The sequence below is a fragment of the Rhinolophus sinicus genome, chromosome 13, assembly GCF_057876585.1.
Source record: "Rhinolophus sinicus isolate RSI-liver-muscle chromosome 13, RSI-T2T, whole genome shotgun sequence".
NCBI lineage: Eukaryota > Metazoa > Chordata > Mammalia > Chiroptera > Rhinolophidae > Rhinolophus > Rhinolophus sinicus.
In genome coordinates, this window is record NC_142513.1 from 49,562,650 (window position 1) to 49,579,649 (window position 17,000).

The 17,000-nt window shown below is 45.4% G+C and overlaps 1 protein-coding gene across 1 annotated transcript; it reads right to left on the reverse strand.

Annotated features, from left to right (window-relative positions):
- Window positions 1–800: 800 nt before the first annotated feature.
- On the reverse strand, window positions 801–16,984 carry MPHOSPH10 (M-phase phosphoprotein 10). Its single transcript, XM_019753235.3, has 11 exons — window positions 16,702–16,984; window positions 14,377–15,055; window positions 13,694–13,845; window positions 12,996–13,167; window positions 10,769–10,910; window positions 9,856–9,923; window positions 9,071–9,208; window positions 6,644–6,754; window positions 2,616–2,723; window positions 1,419–1,649; window positions 801–1,036 (listed from the first exon to the last, which is right to left on the reverse strand). Exons 1-11 carry the CDS (start codon window positions 16,788–16,790, stop codon window positions 887–889), a joined length of 2,040 nt encoding a protein of 679 aa, XP_019608794.2. The 5' UTR covers window positions 16,791–16,984; the 3' UTR covers window positions 801–886.
- Window positions 16,985–17,000: the final 16 nt, after the last annotated feature.

A 17,000-nucleotide genomic window follows, 5' to 3' on the forward strand; every position in this document is an offset into this window, starting at 1 on the left:
AAATATAGTTTGTGAGGCTATATAATTTATAATAATGGCTATGTTTAACAACTGAAAAATTACTGAAAGTGTATCAGTCAGCTCTCAGTACTGAGGTCAGCTGCTTCCAGCATCCCCTAGAATGACCCAGAATGGAAGCTTTCTGAGCACAGGTCCTTTGCCACGGCAACAGTGGCCAGCCCTGGGTAATTACTCCATAAACATGTGTCAAACACGTGAATAAACCAAAAAAAAAGGCACATAAATAGGGAATTCATCTACAAATACGTATTGAGTGCCTCTCGTGCTAGGTACTGTCCTTGATGCTGACAATATGGCAGTGGACAGACAGAATGAGTAATGTGATGGGGACTTTGAATCTGTGGGCACCTGAACTGCCAGTCTACCTTCCTAGCCTTCTGTCACGTGTGGGCCACACGTGTCCTCTACACATCTGACTGTGTATGGCGCTCTATAGCCTATGAGCCTTTCAGGTGACGAGATCATTTCCCAAGAGGAGAGATTCAGGCACAGGCACGAGAATCCCACTGTTTTGTGAAAGAAGGAAATCAAGACCCCAAAGAGTGAGGACCTCTGTAGGCAGCTGGTGGTGACTGGCTCCTGTGGCCTTCTCAGCCTGCAGGCCAGCTCCCTTGCCGGTGTGCCCAAGCTGGCTGTCACGTGGGCCCAGTGTGGGAACAGCCTCGGGAGCTCAGTCCTGCTCCCTACCCAAAGAAAGCAAGACGGGGCTTTGCAAAGACAGCTTGGAGTTTGTCTTTTCACACTGTGTAACTCCCAAATATCTGCCATCCATGCCAAGAAAAGTTCTCAAAAATTTTATTTATAAAGCAGAATGATCACAGACTACAAGCTTATGCATTAAGAGTTACGTTATATTCAAAATATATTACAGCTTTAATTTATGAACGGAAATGTCCTGTCTTTTCTTCTTTTTCTTTTCTGTCTTCTTTGCGTCACTGATTTGCATTTTTACTTGATCTTGTAGTTTGGAAAAGAATGCTTGCGATGACTTTAAGGGTTTGTCTTTACCTTCATCCTGCAATTAAAAATAATACAGGCTCATGTACAAAACGAGCTTCTAGGTGAAACAGTCAACCATCTATAAAAGTATAAACATAAAAAGGACTAGAGGAAATTGTGAAAAATCAAACCAGTCGGCAGAAAGGTACTCATTCCACACATTCCATGCTGCCACGATGTTCTTGTGATTTACGGGAGGGGCGGGAGAAAACTGCTGAGGGCCCGGGTTACTCTGCGGACCCCACCTGACAAACCCCAGTGTAAGGCTGTGGCCTCGGCACTCTGCAGGGGGGTGGCGTCCCTGGCTCTGTCACTCAGGTCGAGCGCTTGTCGCCTATAGCTTGCCACCCGCTGCCCCTCCAAGCCCCCCTCTGCCTGCTTCTGGCCCGCAGCCTTACCTTGAGCAGCGAGGCTCTGCCTGCTTTCGTCAGCCGCTTTACCGTCTCTGCCGCTGCTGCTTTGCTGTACTTCCCCTGTTGGTCTGCGTTGCTCTTTTCCAGGACTTTTCTCCGCCTTTCCTTCTCCTTTATTTTCAGACGCTTCTGGTATTTCTTTTTCCTCCTTTCTCGTTTCTTGTCCGTAGCTGTTTTCTCAGCAGTGGTTTTCATATCTCCAGCTTTATTTTTTTCCTATTAAAAAAGAACCACCAACATACTAGTTCATCTGATGTCTCGGGAGATGAGAAGAGAAGCACCTACAGGGAATGTGGCCGTGAGCAGCACGCCTGTGGTCACGTGAGTGCAGAGCCCCCCCAATGCACCTGGTAACTCAGCTCCTAGACCGGGAACGCACTGACCCCCTCCACTGGCACTGCAGTCCCAGCCTCCTTTACCAAGGCGGTCTGGAGAGCTGGCGGTCAGGCTGACACCCCCAGAGGAGCCAGCCCCCTGGAGCAGTCAGATTCCAGCACGGGCCGCAGGGCACGCCCGAGGCAGCCACAGCACTAGGCTGCGCTGACAGCCACTGGGCTGGGGGCGGGTTCCCCGAGCAGGGAGGAGGACAGCCAGTGAGGATCATTTCCTCTCTTCCCTGCTCAGCTGCCAGCCTAGCTGCCAGGGCAACCACCTGCTGAGGTGGCAGTGGGTGTAGCACGGCGCGTGAGGCAGAGTGAGGGCTGTGCTGCCCCGCCCGCCGGGAGGACAGGCACTGGCAGGAAGCTTCGTCACTGTTCTGTTCAGACAGGCGCTGCCATGTCTGCCAACATCCTCATGCTCTGCTCTAGAGCGCGTCCACGACTGGTGAGCATTACATGGACAAAACAAGGGCATGCTGACATTAACGCATCACTAGTGCAGAAGCAACATACGCAATGGTCTAAACCGAACGTCTAACCCTCGCATGGGATCACAGGGAGATACCGACAGTGGGTATTTGCCAACAGTTCTTAGGGATGCTTCGCATACTACTACCTGGTCACAGAAGACTGCTACTTGAATGTTTTAGAACATTGTTAGTTTGATTACACTTAGAAACTGCTGAGATGTGACAGAACAAGAACTACACACTGAAGGAGAACACCGTTCCATGCAGGCCTAGCCACAAGCTGCTAAGTCACACACACACTTAATGCTCCAGCTCCGGCTCCGGCTCCTTACCTTGACCTCCTCTGGGGCCAGGAGGGCTGCGTCGCTGACACTCACTGGGGCCACTTCCTCCATGGTTATGGCCGGCAGATTGGACACAACTTTCATCTCTGGAACAGGCTAGAAAAGAGACAATCCATTCAACAGGAAGTCAGAAGTAGCCTAGCATCACGCATGTGAACTACAAACCTACTAAGGAATAATGTCTAAAATACTTTATAGAGATGATTTAAAACGTGAGGTGTGTTGACGGCAAAAGCCTTACACTAACCAGAATGATGGCAGAATTGGTGAGCAGAACTGGCTGCCTGAGAATTTTCAGATACCTGAGTATTTCAGGGTCTTCTCTGTCTCAACTACACCAAGAGCATTACCTCCTACACCGTTGGATGACATTTCTGACATTTTCAAACATCAGTTCTTCCATCTGTTACTGGACTATTTCCATCTGCCACGCAAGTGTGTATTCTCAAACAATCTTATCTACAGTTCAATAGAAACCATTGATTTCTGTAAATATATCTCGCCCGTGGTTATGGGGAATAAAGCTAACTATAAGAAATATATGGAAACAGATGCAAGGAAAAACACTTACTTGGGGAAGAAAAGTCAAAATAGACTGTTTGACAAACAAATTTTCTCATCTTCCAGCTACTAAAACAGATTTTAATAGAAATAGGAAATGATATTGCTTTGAAATGAGTTGCTTTGCAAAACTGAAACAGGACTGCAATGAATGAAACCTATAAATTATAAAAAGGAGAAAAAAATGCAACGCTAACTGAAGGGCCATTTGTTCTTTGTGTAGCCTTTTTTCTTTTTTTTATAGACTTGCCCAAGAAATCCAGAAACGACACCAGGTTTCGTACTGATTATGGTCATAAAAGAACACTGGTGATTCTTCATCCAATGCACTGATGTTCTTTGCACCTAATGCTCACACATCTCTGCGAGAGGCCCCAGTGGACAGGGAGCTGTCGGCTGGGGGCGGTGGGCGGGGCGTAAAGGGTGAAGTGTGGGAACAGCGGGAGTCCTGAGGGAGCACAGGACGGACTCAGGAAAAAGGGCTGCATTGCAAAGCCCCCCACTGATTCCTTCGCACACTCATTTTCCTGATCACAGTTCCGCCCATATTCCAGTGTACCAGGCAGTTAAGTGCCCCAGGAAACTTCATAAAGAACAAAAACGAGCCATCAACATGACAGGATCCTAGATTCTAAATAAGAGAAAAATGTCAGTGTGAGAAAGAAATCGTTTTGCTCCACTCAACCACTATTCAATTATTTATTAGAAACAGTGTTCCATTCTACAATTTAAAGAGGAACACGGAGGACATGGAGGGAGCCTGAATGACAACAAAAAGTGACAGCTGGCTGACACACTCTAAGAGATAGCTCGTGAAATACCAACCTGAACTTGAAAAACGTAATATCAAAGGGGAACCCATATGAGAAACCACACTCTGAAGAGGAAGGAAAGAAGAAAGGCTTTTAAACGGGGGGATGTAGGCACATCCAGTCTTTGTTCAGTTCCCAAGATCCCTAGGGACGCCTGAGGGCTTCCCCTCATCAGGCCCCAGGCTGGTGTGACAACCACAGCTGTGGACACACCACATTTGTGCTGGCGTGAGAATGAGTGGAGAAAATTAACAACCAACCAACGACTGCGATTGTGCCATGATGCTACGAGGGAAAGGAAGGGACTAGTGACAATCGCAGGGAGGGAGGAGTGGGTGTTTAGCCTGAGGCCTTGGAGCCGGAAGCGTAGCCGTGGGCCCAGGGAAGAGCCCAGCAGGAAAGTGCCAGGAGGGTGCTCTGCTCACTGAAGGCATCAGAAGGAGACCAGACGGGTGGGGAGGAACCAGGTCGCGTGTGGCCTCGTAAGGGCGCATGTCCTTCCCATCAGGAAGGCTTTTCCACAATACACCTGCTAGCCACGAGGAATTCCTCTCTTCTCATTTATTTTACAGCCTGTACTAGGTACTTCATGAATCTCAAGATGACCCCTGGTATGCAAATGGCACCTCAGTTAAACAAAACCGAAGAGCAGGTGACAAAAGCTTTCTGTCTGTCAGAGAGAACAAAAAGATTCGCACAGGAAAAATCACACAACCGTCAAAGAATCAGACAGCATCTCGGAGATTACTTCTGTACAGATCAAACGTGAAGCCGCAGCCTAAGTCACACAGCGGGTTAGGGGCAGAACCGGATTGGGTTTCTTGACCGCTACGCTAGTCCTGGATTCATGACATATATTCCAGATGACAACTAGACCCACCAAGGGGCAACAGGTGAGCAGGTGCCAACAGGATGCTACAGGCACGTTTTAGGGCTTTGCAGGAGGTGTGAGTAGGAGAGGGAGCGCCAAAGAGCTGGCACTGAGCCACGCTGGGGTGGGAGCCAAACGGGCAGAGGGAGCGCCCTGGAGAGGGAGCCTGGCCAGGGGGCCCCCTGCAGTGGGTGCAGAGGGCACGGCCAGGGTTAGGTCTGCCCCTTCCACCCCGGGCCTGGTTCCTCATCTGCAAAATGGAAAGAGGAATATCTGCCTGTTTTGTGGGTTCTGAGTTAATGTACAGGGGCACTGACGTCATCAAGATGGAGACAAATGGAGCCCAACTGTCACCCTCCTCACAAGACACCGGTGTGAAAACCCCAGGAGCCGGGCGTGAGGCCGAAGCAACCCCCTGGACGGCAGAGGCTGAGAAGGACATTAGACGGTAAAAGCAGAGGCTTAGCTCTGACCACATCACCCCTCCCCGGGGCCAGCACAGCGCCCCACAGAGAGGGCCCTCCCAGAGAAGAGAGCCCAGAGGGGACTTCCAACGCCCAGGGTTGCAGGACGCTTCTGGGCAGGTCCAATCATACCCGCCTCACGGGGATCACTGAGGCAGTCTGTGGGCCTGACCACTGGGGATCGGACCCGGGTGGAGGGGGGTGGCGCTTACAGCATCCCGCGCTGACCTCGACACACTGTGTGCTTTCTCGCAGCAGCAACCCCCCCCATCCCCAATCCACCTCTGGCTAGTAGAGAGCCCAGCCAGGGGCTCTGTCTGGCTTAAAGAGATACCTGCACCCCCATGTTCACTGCAGCGTTATTTACAACGGCCAAGACACGGAAACAACCTAAGTGCCCATCAATGGACGAACGGATACAGAAGACATGATACACATACATATATAAAATATTACTCAGCCATCAAAGGAAATCCTGCCATGTGGGACACCATGGATGGACCTTGAGGGTGTTATGCTAAGTGAGATAAGTCAGACAAAGAAAGACAAATACCGTATGATGTCACTTCAATGTGGAGACTTAAAAAAACCCAAACTGAGAAACAGAATAGACTGGCCGCAGCCAGCGGCGGGGGCTGGGGGCAATGAGTGAATGTGATCAAAGACATAAACTTGTAGTTATAGGATAAATCAGTTCTGGGCTGTAATGTACAGCATGGTGACTCAGTTAACTATATCGTATTGAATATCTGCAAGCAGCTAGGAGTAGAGCTGAAAAGTTCTCAGCATAAGACCTCCGTGAGGCGCTGGACGTTAACTAGACTTACTGTGGTAATTGTTCTGCAATATGTGCCTGGATCAAATCATGATGCTTTACATCTTAAACTTACAAGTGTTATGTGCCAATCATATCTCAATAAAACTGAGGCAAAGGGAGTTAATGTACAAAAAGGCTCACACAGCAGGTGTTCAGTACCTGCCAGTTATAAACACCAGTCTTCAAACCAACCTCAGAATGAAAACGCACACAAAGACAGAACGAGGAGGAAGGGTGAGAAGTGAGGCGACCCTGTGGCTGAGGCTGAGGGTCTCCCGGTCCCACCGGAGATCAGGCTGGATCAGCAGGGGAGCCTTACCTGTCATGGGACCGGAAGCGAGCATTCCTGGTGGGAGGCCCTGCCTGGGATTTACAGGCAGTTCCTTCCTGTAGCTTTGTATCCTGACACCCCACAGACATCTAGCCTCACAAAAGCTCAGAGAGGAGTTACGACCACATGGGCTGCACCCCACATGGGAACGCTAACATACCGGCTTAGGGGTGAAGTGGAAGTTGGAGAGGGCGTCCAGTTTTAAGAAGAGGGAGTCCATCATCTTCTGGATTTCCACGTGCTCTGGATTTTCTTCTTCTGCGGTTTTTTGCTTAGGAAGTAAGTGCAGCAACGTCAGACTAAGCCACTTAATACACCACAGGACAAAGCAGTAAAGACCAATGAGGGCACCCCCGTTTCTCATCCTCTAGGCTTCACTCCCAGGAGACCCTCAGGGCAGAATTGGGGATCAATCAAACAAAGGTGCCAGCGCGTCCCGAGGAGGACGTGTGAGGCACGTCAGGGCGTGCGGCCATTCCCGCCAGCATTTGGAACTTCTGTCAAGAGTTAAGCTATTCCCACTAGGATGGCTATCCCTACAACAGGAAAACACCAAGCGTTGGCAAGGATGTGGAGAAATTGGGGCCCTTGTGCACTGTCGGTGAGCAAGGAAGATGGCGCAGCAGCTGTGGAAAGGGGTTTGGCAGTTCCTTACAGTTACACAGAATTACCACACTAGCCAGCAATCCCACACTTAGAAATATAAGAGACCTAAACACATGTCCATGTACACTCATGTTCAGAGCACCACTGGCAGGAGCCAAAAGGCCAAACTGGCCCAAACACTCATCTGCCGACGAGGGGATAAGGAAACAGTGGTGTGTCTACGCAATGGAATGCTCTTCAGCCATGAAAAGGAATGGAGCAGGACACATGCCACAATCCGTGAAACAATTATGGTAAGTGAAAGAAGTTAGACACGGAGTATCACATGTATTCCATTTACATGAAGTACATAGGTAACACGGGCTGGTGGTCGCCAGGGGCTGGGCTGTCAGACGAGGGGAACACCTACTTAATGGGTAGGGGCTTTATTTGGGGTGATGAAAATGTGTTGGAACTAGAGATAGTGTGTGCGCAACACTGCATGTGCTAAATGTCCCTGAACTGTTCACTTTTAAATGGTTAATTTTATGTTATGTGAATCTCATCTCAACTAAATAAATTTAAAAAAAAAAAGAACCAAAGTGTTAGTATAAGCTTCGTAATATTATCCAAATATCCACTTGCATTTTAGGGGCTTTTTTCCTTTTATGTAATTTCTTAAAGATTTATTCCGGTTAAATCAAATTGAAAAAAACCAATAGCAGTTTTCATTTTACTGAAGAGAAAAGGCAAACTTCATACTTTTCTTTTCCCAATGCCCCAAATTTTGTTTGCTCTTTGCTCTCAGAAATGGGAAGCAGCTGCCTCCAGGACCCCGATGCCAGACTAGCACCCAGGTCTGTGCCCAGTGCAAGTCACCAGAGCCCACCTTCCAGCCCTGTGCCAGCACCTCTTACCACCTCTTACTATTCCAACGTAACTCACATTTTTTCTCCTAAACATGTCGCTTTGCCTCCTCCCAGATAACATTGTTGAAACCATACACGATATATAGCCCTTCCCTGAATACACACTATCTGACAATAAAAGCTGTTTGCCATCATCTTGGCCGTGACCTCTAGTATGGTTTCCAAACCTCGGGAAATACTGACCATTAGCCCCAGACTGACTCTTCATGGAACCGTCCAGAATTAGCCTAAATGAAGTCCATTCTCATAAAACTGGGACCTGGCTGTGGACCTCCACGATACAGATCAAACACGTGCCACTTGTCCTGGCCCCCACTTAATTTGAAGTCTCATGGGTCCACAGTACTTTCTGTAGTTACTGAATCTCCTGAAAGTAGCCAGGCGATGTTCAATGGGCATCTACCGAGGCAGCACCCACGTTCCTCCAGCTACTGCCCAGGGTGCAAAGAAACCTGCAAGGATTTAACTCAGACCTTCCGGTTCTTCACATTGCCATCAAGGGCGCTTGCTGCTGCTTAATTAACAAAATCTGGTAGGAATCTCAAATCGCTTCTGCAGAACAAAAATGTCATCTCATCCCCACGCACATATTGACCACAAGCCTCATACATCAAGTGTAAAGGAATAATCTGCAATTATTATAGTGGGAATATAATACTTTTGGAAATATGACTTTGTCCTATTTAACCAGAGATTTTTTTTTTTTTTTTTAAGAATCTGAGTAAAAAGAAACCAAAAGCAAAAACCTACCAGGGCTACACATCTGAATGAATTCACAGATGTTATAAAATATATCCGTAAGTTAAAAAGTATGAATGAGAAATGATTTTAAAATGGTAGCTGTAAATTTTTTAACTATCTGTGACTGTGCCAGGGAACCAATGACTAATTGTGAAACGACCCACCCCCCTGCCCCTCCACGCAGTGGGACCACTGTAACCCCATTTGTCCAGTTCACCAAGAACTCAAGACTTCTGTTTCGTGAATTGCAGCCCTTGCGGTGCAATCAGCAGAGCTGGTTCTCTGCTTCTCTTCCTGTAGTCGTGGCGGCTTTGCCTCAGTGGCTTCCTTACCTGGCTGAGTTTCATGTACTCCTGTTCATAAATTTCAGCAAGGCTCAGTTTGCTCTTCTCATGGTCTAATGTTAAACGCTTCTTATACTCATATGCGTCTTCTTTAGGTTTCTCTTTACGTACTACATCATCCCAAGCCTGAAATAGGAAGGGCAGGTGGAACATAAATTAAGAAAATCGGTCGTTTCTTTCTCGGCTCCCTTAAGAATCTTCCTCTGGCGTATCCATCACCATTCCAGAGGAAGCAAACTGTAGCACAAAGGAAGGAATTTTCAACCCCTGAAATGCTATTCAAGTCGCATCACACACGTAATAAAGTCATCTCTTAACGCACATGTCATGTACCTGAGTTTTACTCTGAGTTTACAAATTAAGATCAATTCTTAAACTAAAGCTCTTTGCTAGATTTTTAACATTTGAAGGAAAAACAGGCCCTTCATTTGCCACACCGGACACTGTATGTAGACCAAGGGTCACGCGTGTGACCATGTTAGGTCAGCATACCTGCTACCCTCCGCCAGCTTCATCCCGCACCACCCAACAGGCCAGCAAGGTGGATGGGAGGCTGGCAATGACTGGGTACCTCCTTCTCCTCTGGCACAATGCCTGTCTTCTCGGGTCACTAGGGAACAAAAGCTGAGGATACCTCCAGGCGTTTTAAATGAAGAACTGACACAAACAAAATTTCTCTGAAAATAGTGTTATTCCTATTCCCAAAACACTCTCGTAAGATTTCTGAAACTTTCCATGAATTTTAAATTAAGTTCAATTTCATTCTTACTGACCTGATCTCTGATCCTCTGCTTAATGATATCTTCCAGTTGAAGGGTGGTTTCCTCTGTGATCACAGGCGCTAAGGGAAATAGAACACGTGCTCATTAGGTAGATGGAAACAAGACCAGAGGTTCTCAAAGGGTGGTCCTTGAACCAGCAGCATCAACACGTGGGAACTTGTTAGAAATGTGACTTCTTGGGCCCCACCCCACACCTCCTGAATTGGAGTGGGGGAAAGGAGACACCTATCTGTGTTATAAGTAGCCCTCCTGACGCTCCCTCCAGTTGAGAAACACAAAACTAGATTATACATGGTAGTAAGTGCTGACACTTTTACTCTATGCACCTGGGGACTCTGTGTCTTTTCCATTTCCTCTAGCACTGAATAAAATGGAAATTCACTTTGACTTCATGGGTACAAGAAAGAATTTTGATGAGAATGACCAGGGTTTCTGGCTGGAGCTCACAGTTTAATCCGTGGACAATGACAACAGACACTATAAACAGATCACGAGCAGAAATCGATTATGGACTATATATTAGGACTACATATTAGTGTATTAGTAATTCTTGGGTGGATGAATTACCGTCATTATGGTGGCTATGCAGGACAATGTCCTAGTTCTTAGAAGGTACAAGCAAAAGCACTTAGGAGGGAAGCGTCATGATACGGGCAACTTAACTTTCAAATGATTCAGGGGGAAAAGTGCACACATACACACACACGTAAGGGAGAAAAAGCAAATAGGGCAAAATGTTAACAGTTGTGGACCCACTTGGATGGCACACATTTTTGCTGTACTAGTTTTTCATCTCTTCTGTACCAGAAAGCTTTTAAAATAAAGAGTTGGGGGAAAAGAACTATTCGTTGGCGTCTCCGGGAAACAGACCCCAGGGACAGCAGGAGCCCAGCGGCTGACGCACCCAGGCGGACCGCGTGGTCGAAGAGCAGGGTCTCCTCTAGGAGGCTGTTTTCTGGCCGCTTCTGTGCTGTCACTTCCCCTTGAAGCTGCCACGGTTTCTTTTCCAACAACTCTTTTTCCAAAGACGCGATTTTTTCATTCATCTGAAAAAAGAGACAAAAAGTTATTTACACATTTAGGAAACAAAATTAGACGTCCAGGTGAGTAAAAGCAACTAATATTTTTGAAAGTGGGAAGGTAGGACATGTATTGTTCCTCAATACGGTTCTGTTTCGTTCTTGCCACCTTCTATTCTGCCAACAGTGACTTCCTGTTCCTGTCACTTGAGGTGGGGTGAGAAGCTGCAGGTGACCTCTTTCCCCATTGATCTGAAATGCCATGTTTATAATATACTAACTAAATCCCCCCAGAAGCATTCAGGTATATTTCTGGGCTCCTATCTATTCACAAGCCACCACCAATTTTAATTAGTACAGCATTCCAAGATTAAGTAATATTTTTTATTAGAACATTAGTATCTGATGGAGACTCACTCTTTTGACGCCACACCCCCAATTCAAATACTCTCTAACTTCTAAAAGACAACATCTACTGACTCTGGGTGATGAACACACAATGGGATTTATAGATGATGTAATACAGAATTGTACACCTGAAATCTATGTAATTTTACTAACAATTGTCACCCCAATAAATTTAATAAAATAAAATTTTAAAAAAATAATAAAAAAATAAAAGACAACATCTATAATGTAGCAAATAAAATACCACCTTTTTCAGCTAACTTACTGAATTCTCGTATTGATCCTAATAACTTTTCAGTTCACGTGCTTGGTTTCTCTGGTATCCACTGCAAATATTAACACTTTCATTTCAGTTTTTCTTACCTCTGATCTTTTTATTTTGCAGCTGCACTAGCTAACACTTCTACAAGAATGTTCAATACCAGTGGTAATGGTAACAGTGGACATTTTGTCTTATTCTTGATTTTGAAGGGATGTTTCTAGAATTTTACTATTATGCATGATGACACCTTTTGCCGAGATGTATATATATTTCACTAAGAGTGAAAAAAATTAGGAATGGATATTGAATTTTATCAATGTCTTTTTGACATATATGGAGGTGACCATACGGTTTTTCTCCTTAACCTGCTACAACTAAGAATTAAATTAATAGATTTCCTAGTCCCAAATCAAGATGAGGGCCACTTGGCTGCTGTGACATTATTCTTTCACTGTGCTATGTTGGATTTTTGCATCCCTATTCATAAAATGAGACTGCGTGTGTGTGTGTGTGTGTGTGTGTGTGTTAATGTCCCCTTTGTCAGGTTTGGGTATTCATATTACAAAGTTTCACAAGAAAAAAGTTTGGAAACTCTACTCTTTGTATGTGGGAACTAATTTAAGCAGCATTTAATTATGTATTTTTTAAAGGTTTGATGTAATCTCCCGGTAAAACTAAACTTGCTTCTCTTTCTTTTTTTTTAGGGGGTGTGTAGGAGAGAAGGACATTAACTCAATGAAAAATTTCTTATTTTCTTTTATGATGCTTTTTTTGCTCTTAGGCTTTGTCTTCCGGGGATGATGTGACAATCATAGATTTGACTCAGATTCTGTATTTTTTTTTAAAATAATTCTTTGCTATCCTTGGTACCTTTCGTTATTTGCCTCTATTCATTTCTAATTATCTGATACAATTTTAAGGTGGTTAAATGATACAGCCAAACGATTGGAGCCAGGCTGTTATCTATTATTTTCAAATGACATTGCATTTGTCTGAAGTCATGTCACATGAAAAGAATTTTCGTCAACTCTGGAGATGTCTTTGAGGTGGTATTAATTAAAATTCAGACTGTGGCACTCCCAAAAACCAACCAAAGAGACAGGCAGTACCCTGAAGAGAAACTACCAACGGTTACAAGGAGAGGTTCACAGGACAGCGAATTAGGAAAAGCGTGCCGTAGGTATGAAGACAGCAGGGCCAGAAAAAAGAAACCCCAGGTTAAAAACCCCAGCTGGGAAACCCATCACTGACTTTTGCAAATTAGCTTCTTTCCACTTGGGCATCTGCATATAATATGCTGGAGAGAGCTGCAATGCTTGTGTTGTTGTTGTAAAAGACAATTAAGCGTTCCACCAAGAAAAACACTTGAGATTCGTTAGTAGTCTTTGAGTTCCAGTCACGTTAAGCATTTAAAAAAAATTCCTTCTATTCCTAGTTATTACCTTTTCCTGTCTTTTTTCAAAAGAGGATTTAACTTCATCAGAAGCTTTCTGTACATTCAAGGTATTTGTAGGTTCAGTTTCTTCATCATCTGGCAAAGCAAAAGTCACTCTTTTCGAGGTTTCTTTATGTTGTTTCACGTCTTCACTTTCTTCAAGGTCAGTATCTTCATCCCTATAATACCACAACACGTGTGAAAGGACAAACACCACTTTTCAGCAGGAAATCAAACAGAAACAAGTTTTCTAGTAATTAAAATGTTCTTCTGTATACTAATACAACTAAATATTCAGAATGTCTAAAGTCATTCAGTTATTAAAGAACAGCAGCAGGAATTATTTGGGTGAAATAGAACAAACAGTGTCCAACATAAAGTAAATTCGCCATCAATCTATAACACTAACATATCTCACAAAAATACCAACAGGGTCATTTTATTGGCACACAGACACAAATCAAAGCCCCGTGTAGTAAAGCCCGGATGACGACAGCGAGGGACGTCTGTCGTCAGCACATGATCTCTAATGCCTCTTTAAATTGAGACTTTCTTCAGGCTATCTTGAGGCTCTGTGATCGCAGAGAATCCACTATTTCATCTTATAGAATCTAACTTAGAACAAAGATATCTGACAACTGTGACTATCCCTGTATGACTGGGCAGCGCCCGCCTCCAATGGAAAGAATGATTCAAAACACTCACGTTTCAGAAATGCTTTCTTCTTCTTCTTCAACAATTTCTTCCTCTCCTTCATCTGAACCCACTTCGTCATTAGGAACACTTGCTATGTCTTCATCACTTTCAACTGGATCAAAGAAATCTTTGTATTTCAGGTTTCTGGAACTTTTACCTGACTAAAACAAAGACTTTTAGGATTTTTAATCAAGGATAGAAAACTGCATTAAATCACACCTGTGTGTACATTACATAGGGAAAATTGGCCAACGAATAACACTACCATAAAAACTACTAGACCGTAACAAGCTGAATGGAAGTAGCGATTCATTCATAACTGCTAAGACAGAGCACACTGTTCCTATCGCTAAACCTTCTAACTACAATTATTTACAAAATATCCCTGCCTAAGTACAGTATACAAATGCCTTCCTTTCACTGTTATTTCTAGTGCTTGTTGAAAATATATGTTTGAGGGAAATTTCTGAATATCTCTATGTGTGATTATGGTTCTGAAGCTACAAGCGTTTTATGATAAGCAAGTGATGGCGTTGGTTTAATTTTCCCAGTCAGTTTTTTTCAGCTGATCTAAATTTTTCCCTTATGCCCTGGTGAGTTTCGAGGTGTTTTTAAACCTCTCCTAGAGACACAGAACTGAAACGGATTTGAGATGGTAGAAAGTACTCTTTCTCGTCCCTCCCAAACTTTACCTTCAGTGTCTGACTTCCCGACAGTCCGCCCTCATCTTCATCAGAATCAACATCTTCAAAAAGATCAATGTCGTCCTCCTCAGAGTCATCTTTTTGCTCCTCTTCTTTTTCCATGTTTTCTAAAAAGGTTTCCATCTCAGCTAGTTTGAAGAATTTATCATCTACCAGGGACTTTTCTCTTGGTTTCCTGGGCACTTTGTTTTGTACCTTGGTCTGCTGTTCCAATTTGCTGATATCAAAGTCAAGGTCAGAATCCTCGTCACTAAAGACTGGGCTTTTCGTCAAATCAGATCGGCTTGCATTTCTAGCTGTCTCATCCTGGTTGGGATCCTCACCACTCAGGTCTGACGCTTCCTCCGCCTCCTCCATGTCTTGCTCTAGGTCCTCCTGGCCGGCAGCCCCCACCTCTGAGCCGTCCTCCTCACACTCGTGCTCTTCATTCTCTGGGAGAAGACTGAGGTCTCCATCTTTAATGGTTTCACTCACTGCATTCTCAAAGTACCGTAAGACCGGCTCGTTCTGCAGTTCCAGTTGTTGCCAGATTTGCTCATCATCAAAACTCTCTATCATCAGTTTTTGTAAAGGACTCCCGTGGCGCCTGTTCTTCTCTAGTAGTTTATTAAAGTCATAAAGTACTTTCGTTAAAGAGGTGAAGTTTGATGCCAATTCATTTTGAATCCTAAGAAGGAGACAGAAAGAGGAAGTAAAATGAGATCTCACAGAACTTTGAGTTAAAAAAAAAAAAAAAAAAGCCCAATTCTTGTGCAAAATCAAATTGGAATGAAATGTCAATTTTAAGTGTAGCTTCTGGTCCCCAAGAGTGGACAGTCATGCTCATGAGCCCCCTTAATATATAAAAGTGTCAACTCAGTATCTGTGAATCTACTCTACGGATTTTAGGCAAAGAAACCGTCACAGATCTATTACCCTAGTTATATTGTGAATCTTAGCCTTAAATTCTCAACCCTGCTACATTATATGCCATTCTATTCATTCCATCAGCCAACGGTCAACACTTGCTTTGGCAAGAGTGGTCAGAGAATACTTCTGAGGCCGTGACATCTGAGATGAGACCTGCACATAAGGAGACAGTCTCACAAAGATCTGGAAACACGTACTCCAGGCAAAAGAAATCGCAAGAACAAGTCCTAAGATGGAAATGAGCTCAACGAGTTCAAATGAAGAACAGAAAGGCCAGCAAGGCTGGACTGTGGTGAAGGAGGCAGCAGATGAGGTTAAAAAGGTAGGTGGGAGCGGAATCACGCAGGGCTCGGAAGTCAGAGTTCGCTGTTTGAAGGGTACAGAGGAGCCATCAGAAGGTTTTTGGCATAGGAGCAAAATGATGTAATTTATGTTTTGGAAAGAGAGCCTGTGGAGGAAAAGGAATGAAAAAGGGGTTATTAGGAGGTAAATGTGGACTTTGAGGCAAAGGAGGATTTAGAACTCTGTTCAGATTACAGCTGTGGATACAGTGGGAAGTAGTCGAATTTACGATAGAGTTTGGAGACAGAACTGATGGGATTTGCTAATAAATGAGCTATAGAACTGAGAAAAAGGAACACCTGGAAGAGGCAGCTTAGTTCTCAGGCTGAACAACTGCAAAGCTAGAGGTGACGACTGAGACGGGAAGGCAGGTGGTGGACGGAGCATGGGGAAAGGGTTCCAAAGCAGAGTACAGGGGCGCAAACGGGGCCACGGATTCACTTTGGGCCATGTTCCACTTAAGATGCTGAGACTATATGGCTGCAGTTGCAGTGAGCCTGGAGCTCAAGGGAGAGTGTGAAACAGAAATCTGAGAGCCGTATTTTCACAGATCGTGTTTTAAGTCCTTACACAAAACACAAAGTGTGTGTATGTTGGGAAGCGAGGTGAAAGACAGTCCTTAATTCTCAAGAAGTTCAGTCGTGGGGGTGGGAAGACAGACAAGCGACAGGTTACTATAATACTTTCAAATAAAGTATATGGATGGGTAAGTACACACTGGGTGCTTCGCGAGCTTGTGGGGCGCAAAGAGGGACGAATCTAGCGCGCGCGGGTGTGTGTACAGAGGGCTTAGGGATGCGTGAGACTCAACGGAGACCTCTGGAGGTTAACAGCTGAGTTTAGTTTGATTTCAGTAGCACACGATTGGGACATCCGCACAGTACAGCTTTTAACAATTTAAAATTTTGGGATGGATCAGGGGAGCGTAAACGATCTGAAATTGGGGGATAAGGGATCACGGCTTCCCTTTACCTTCCCGTACTCCGGCATGTGACAGGGGCCCGCGGCCCGCGCCCCCTAGAGACCTGGGCCGAACCCCGAGCCCGGGCTCTGCGCACTTACGTGAGGAAGCATTCCGGCCGGCCGGTGGCTTTACCAACCTCTCCCAGACAACGCTCCAGGGTCCGTCGACGCCAAAACCCGGAGGCCATGGCTGTAACTCCGCACCCAGCGCCGCACGCACAGGAAAACGGCCCGGAAGCCGCACCACAAAGAGGCGCCTCGCGCCACCTAGAGCCCAGCGGCAAAGGTGCCGCGCAAACACGTTCCGGCAACTTTGCCGCGAGCTGAGGCAACAAGGCCGCGGAGCGCGGCACTTCTGCCGCGGAGCACGGCACTTCTGCCGCGGACACACGCCCAGC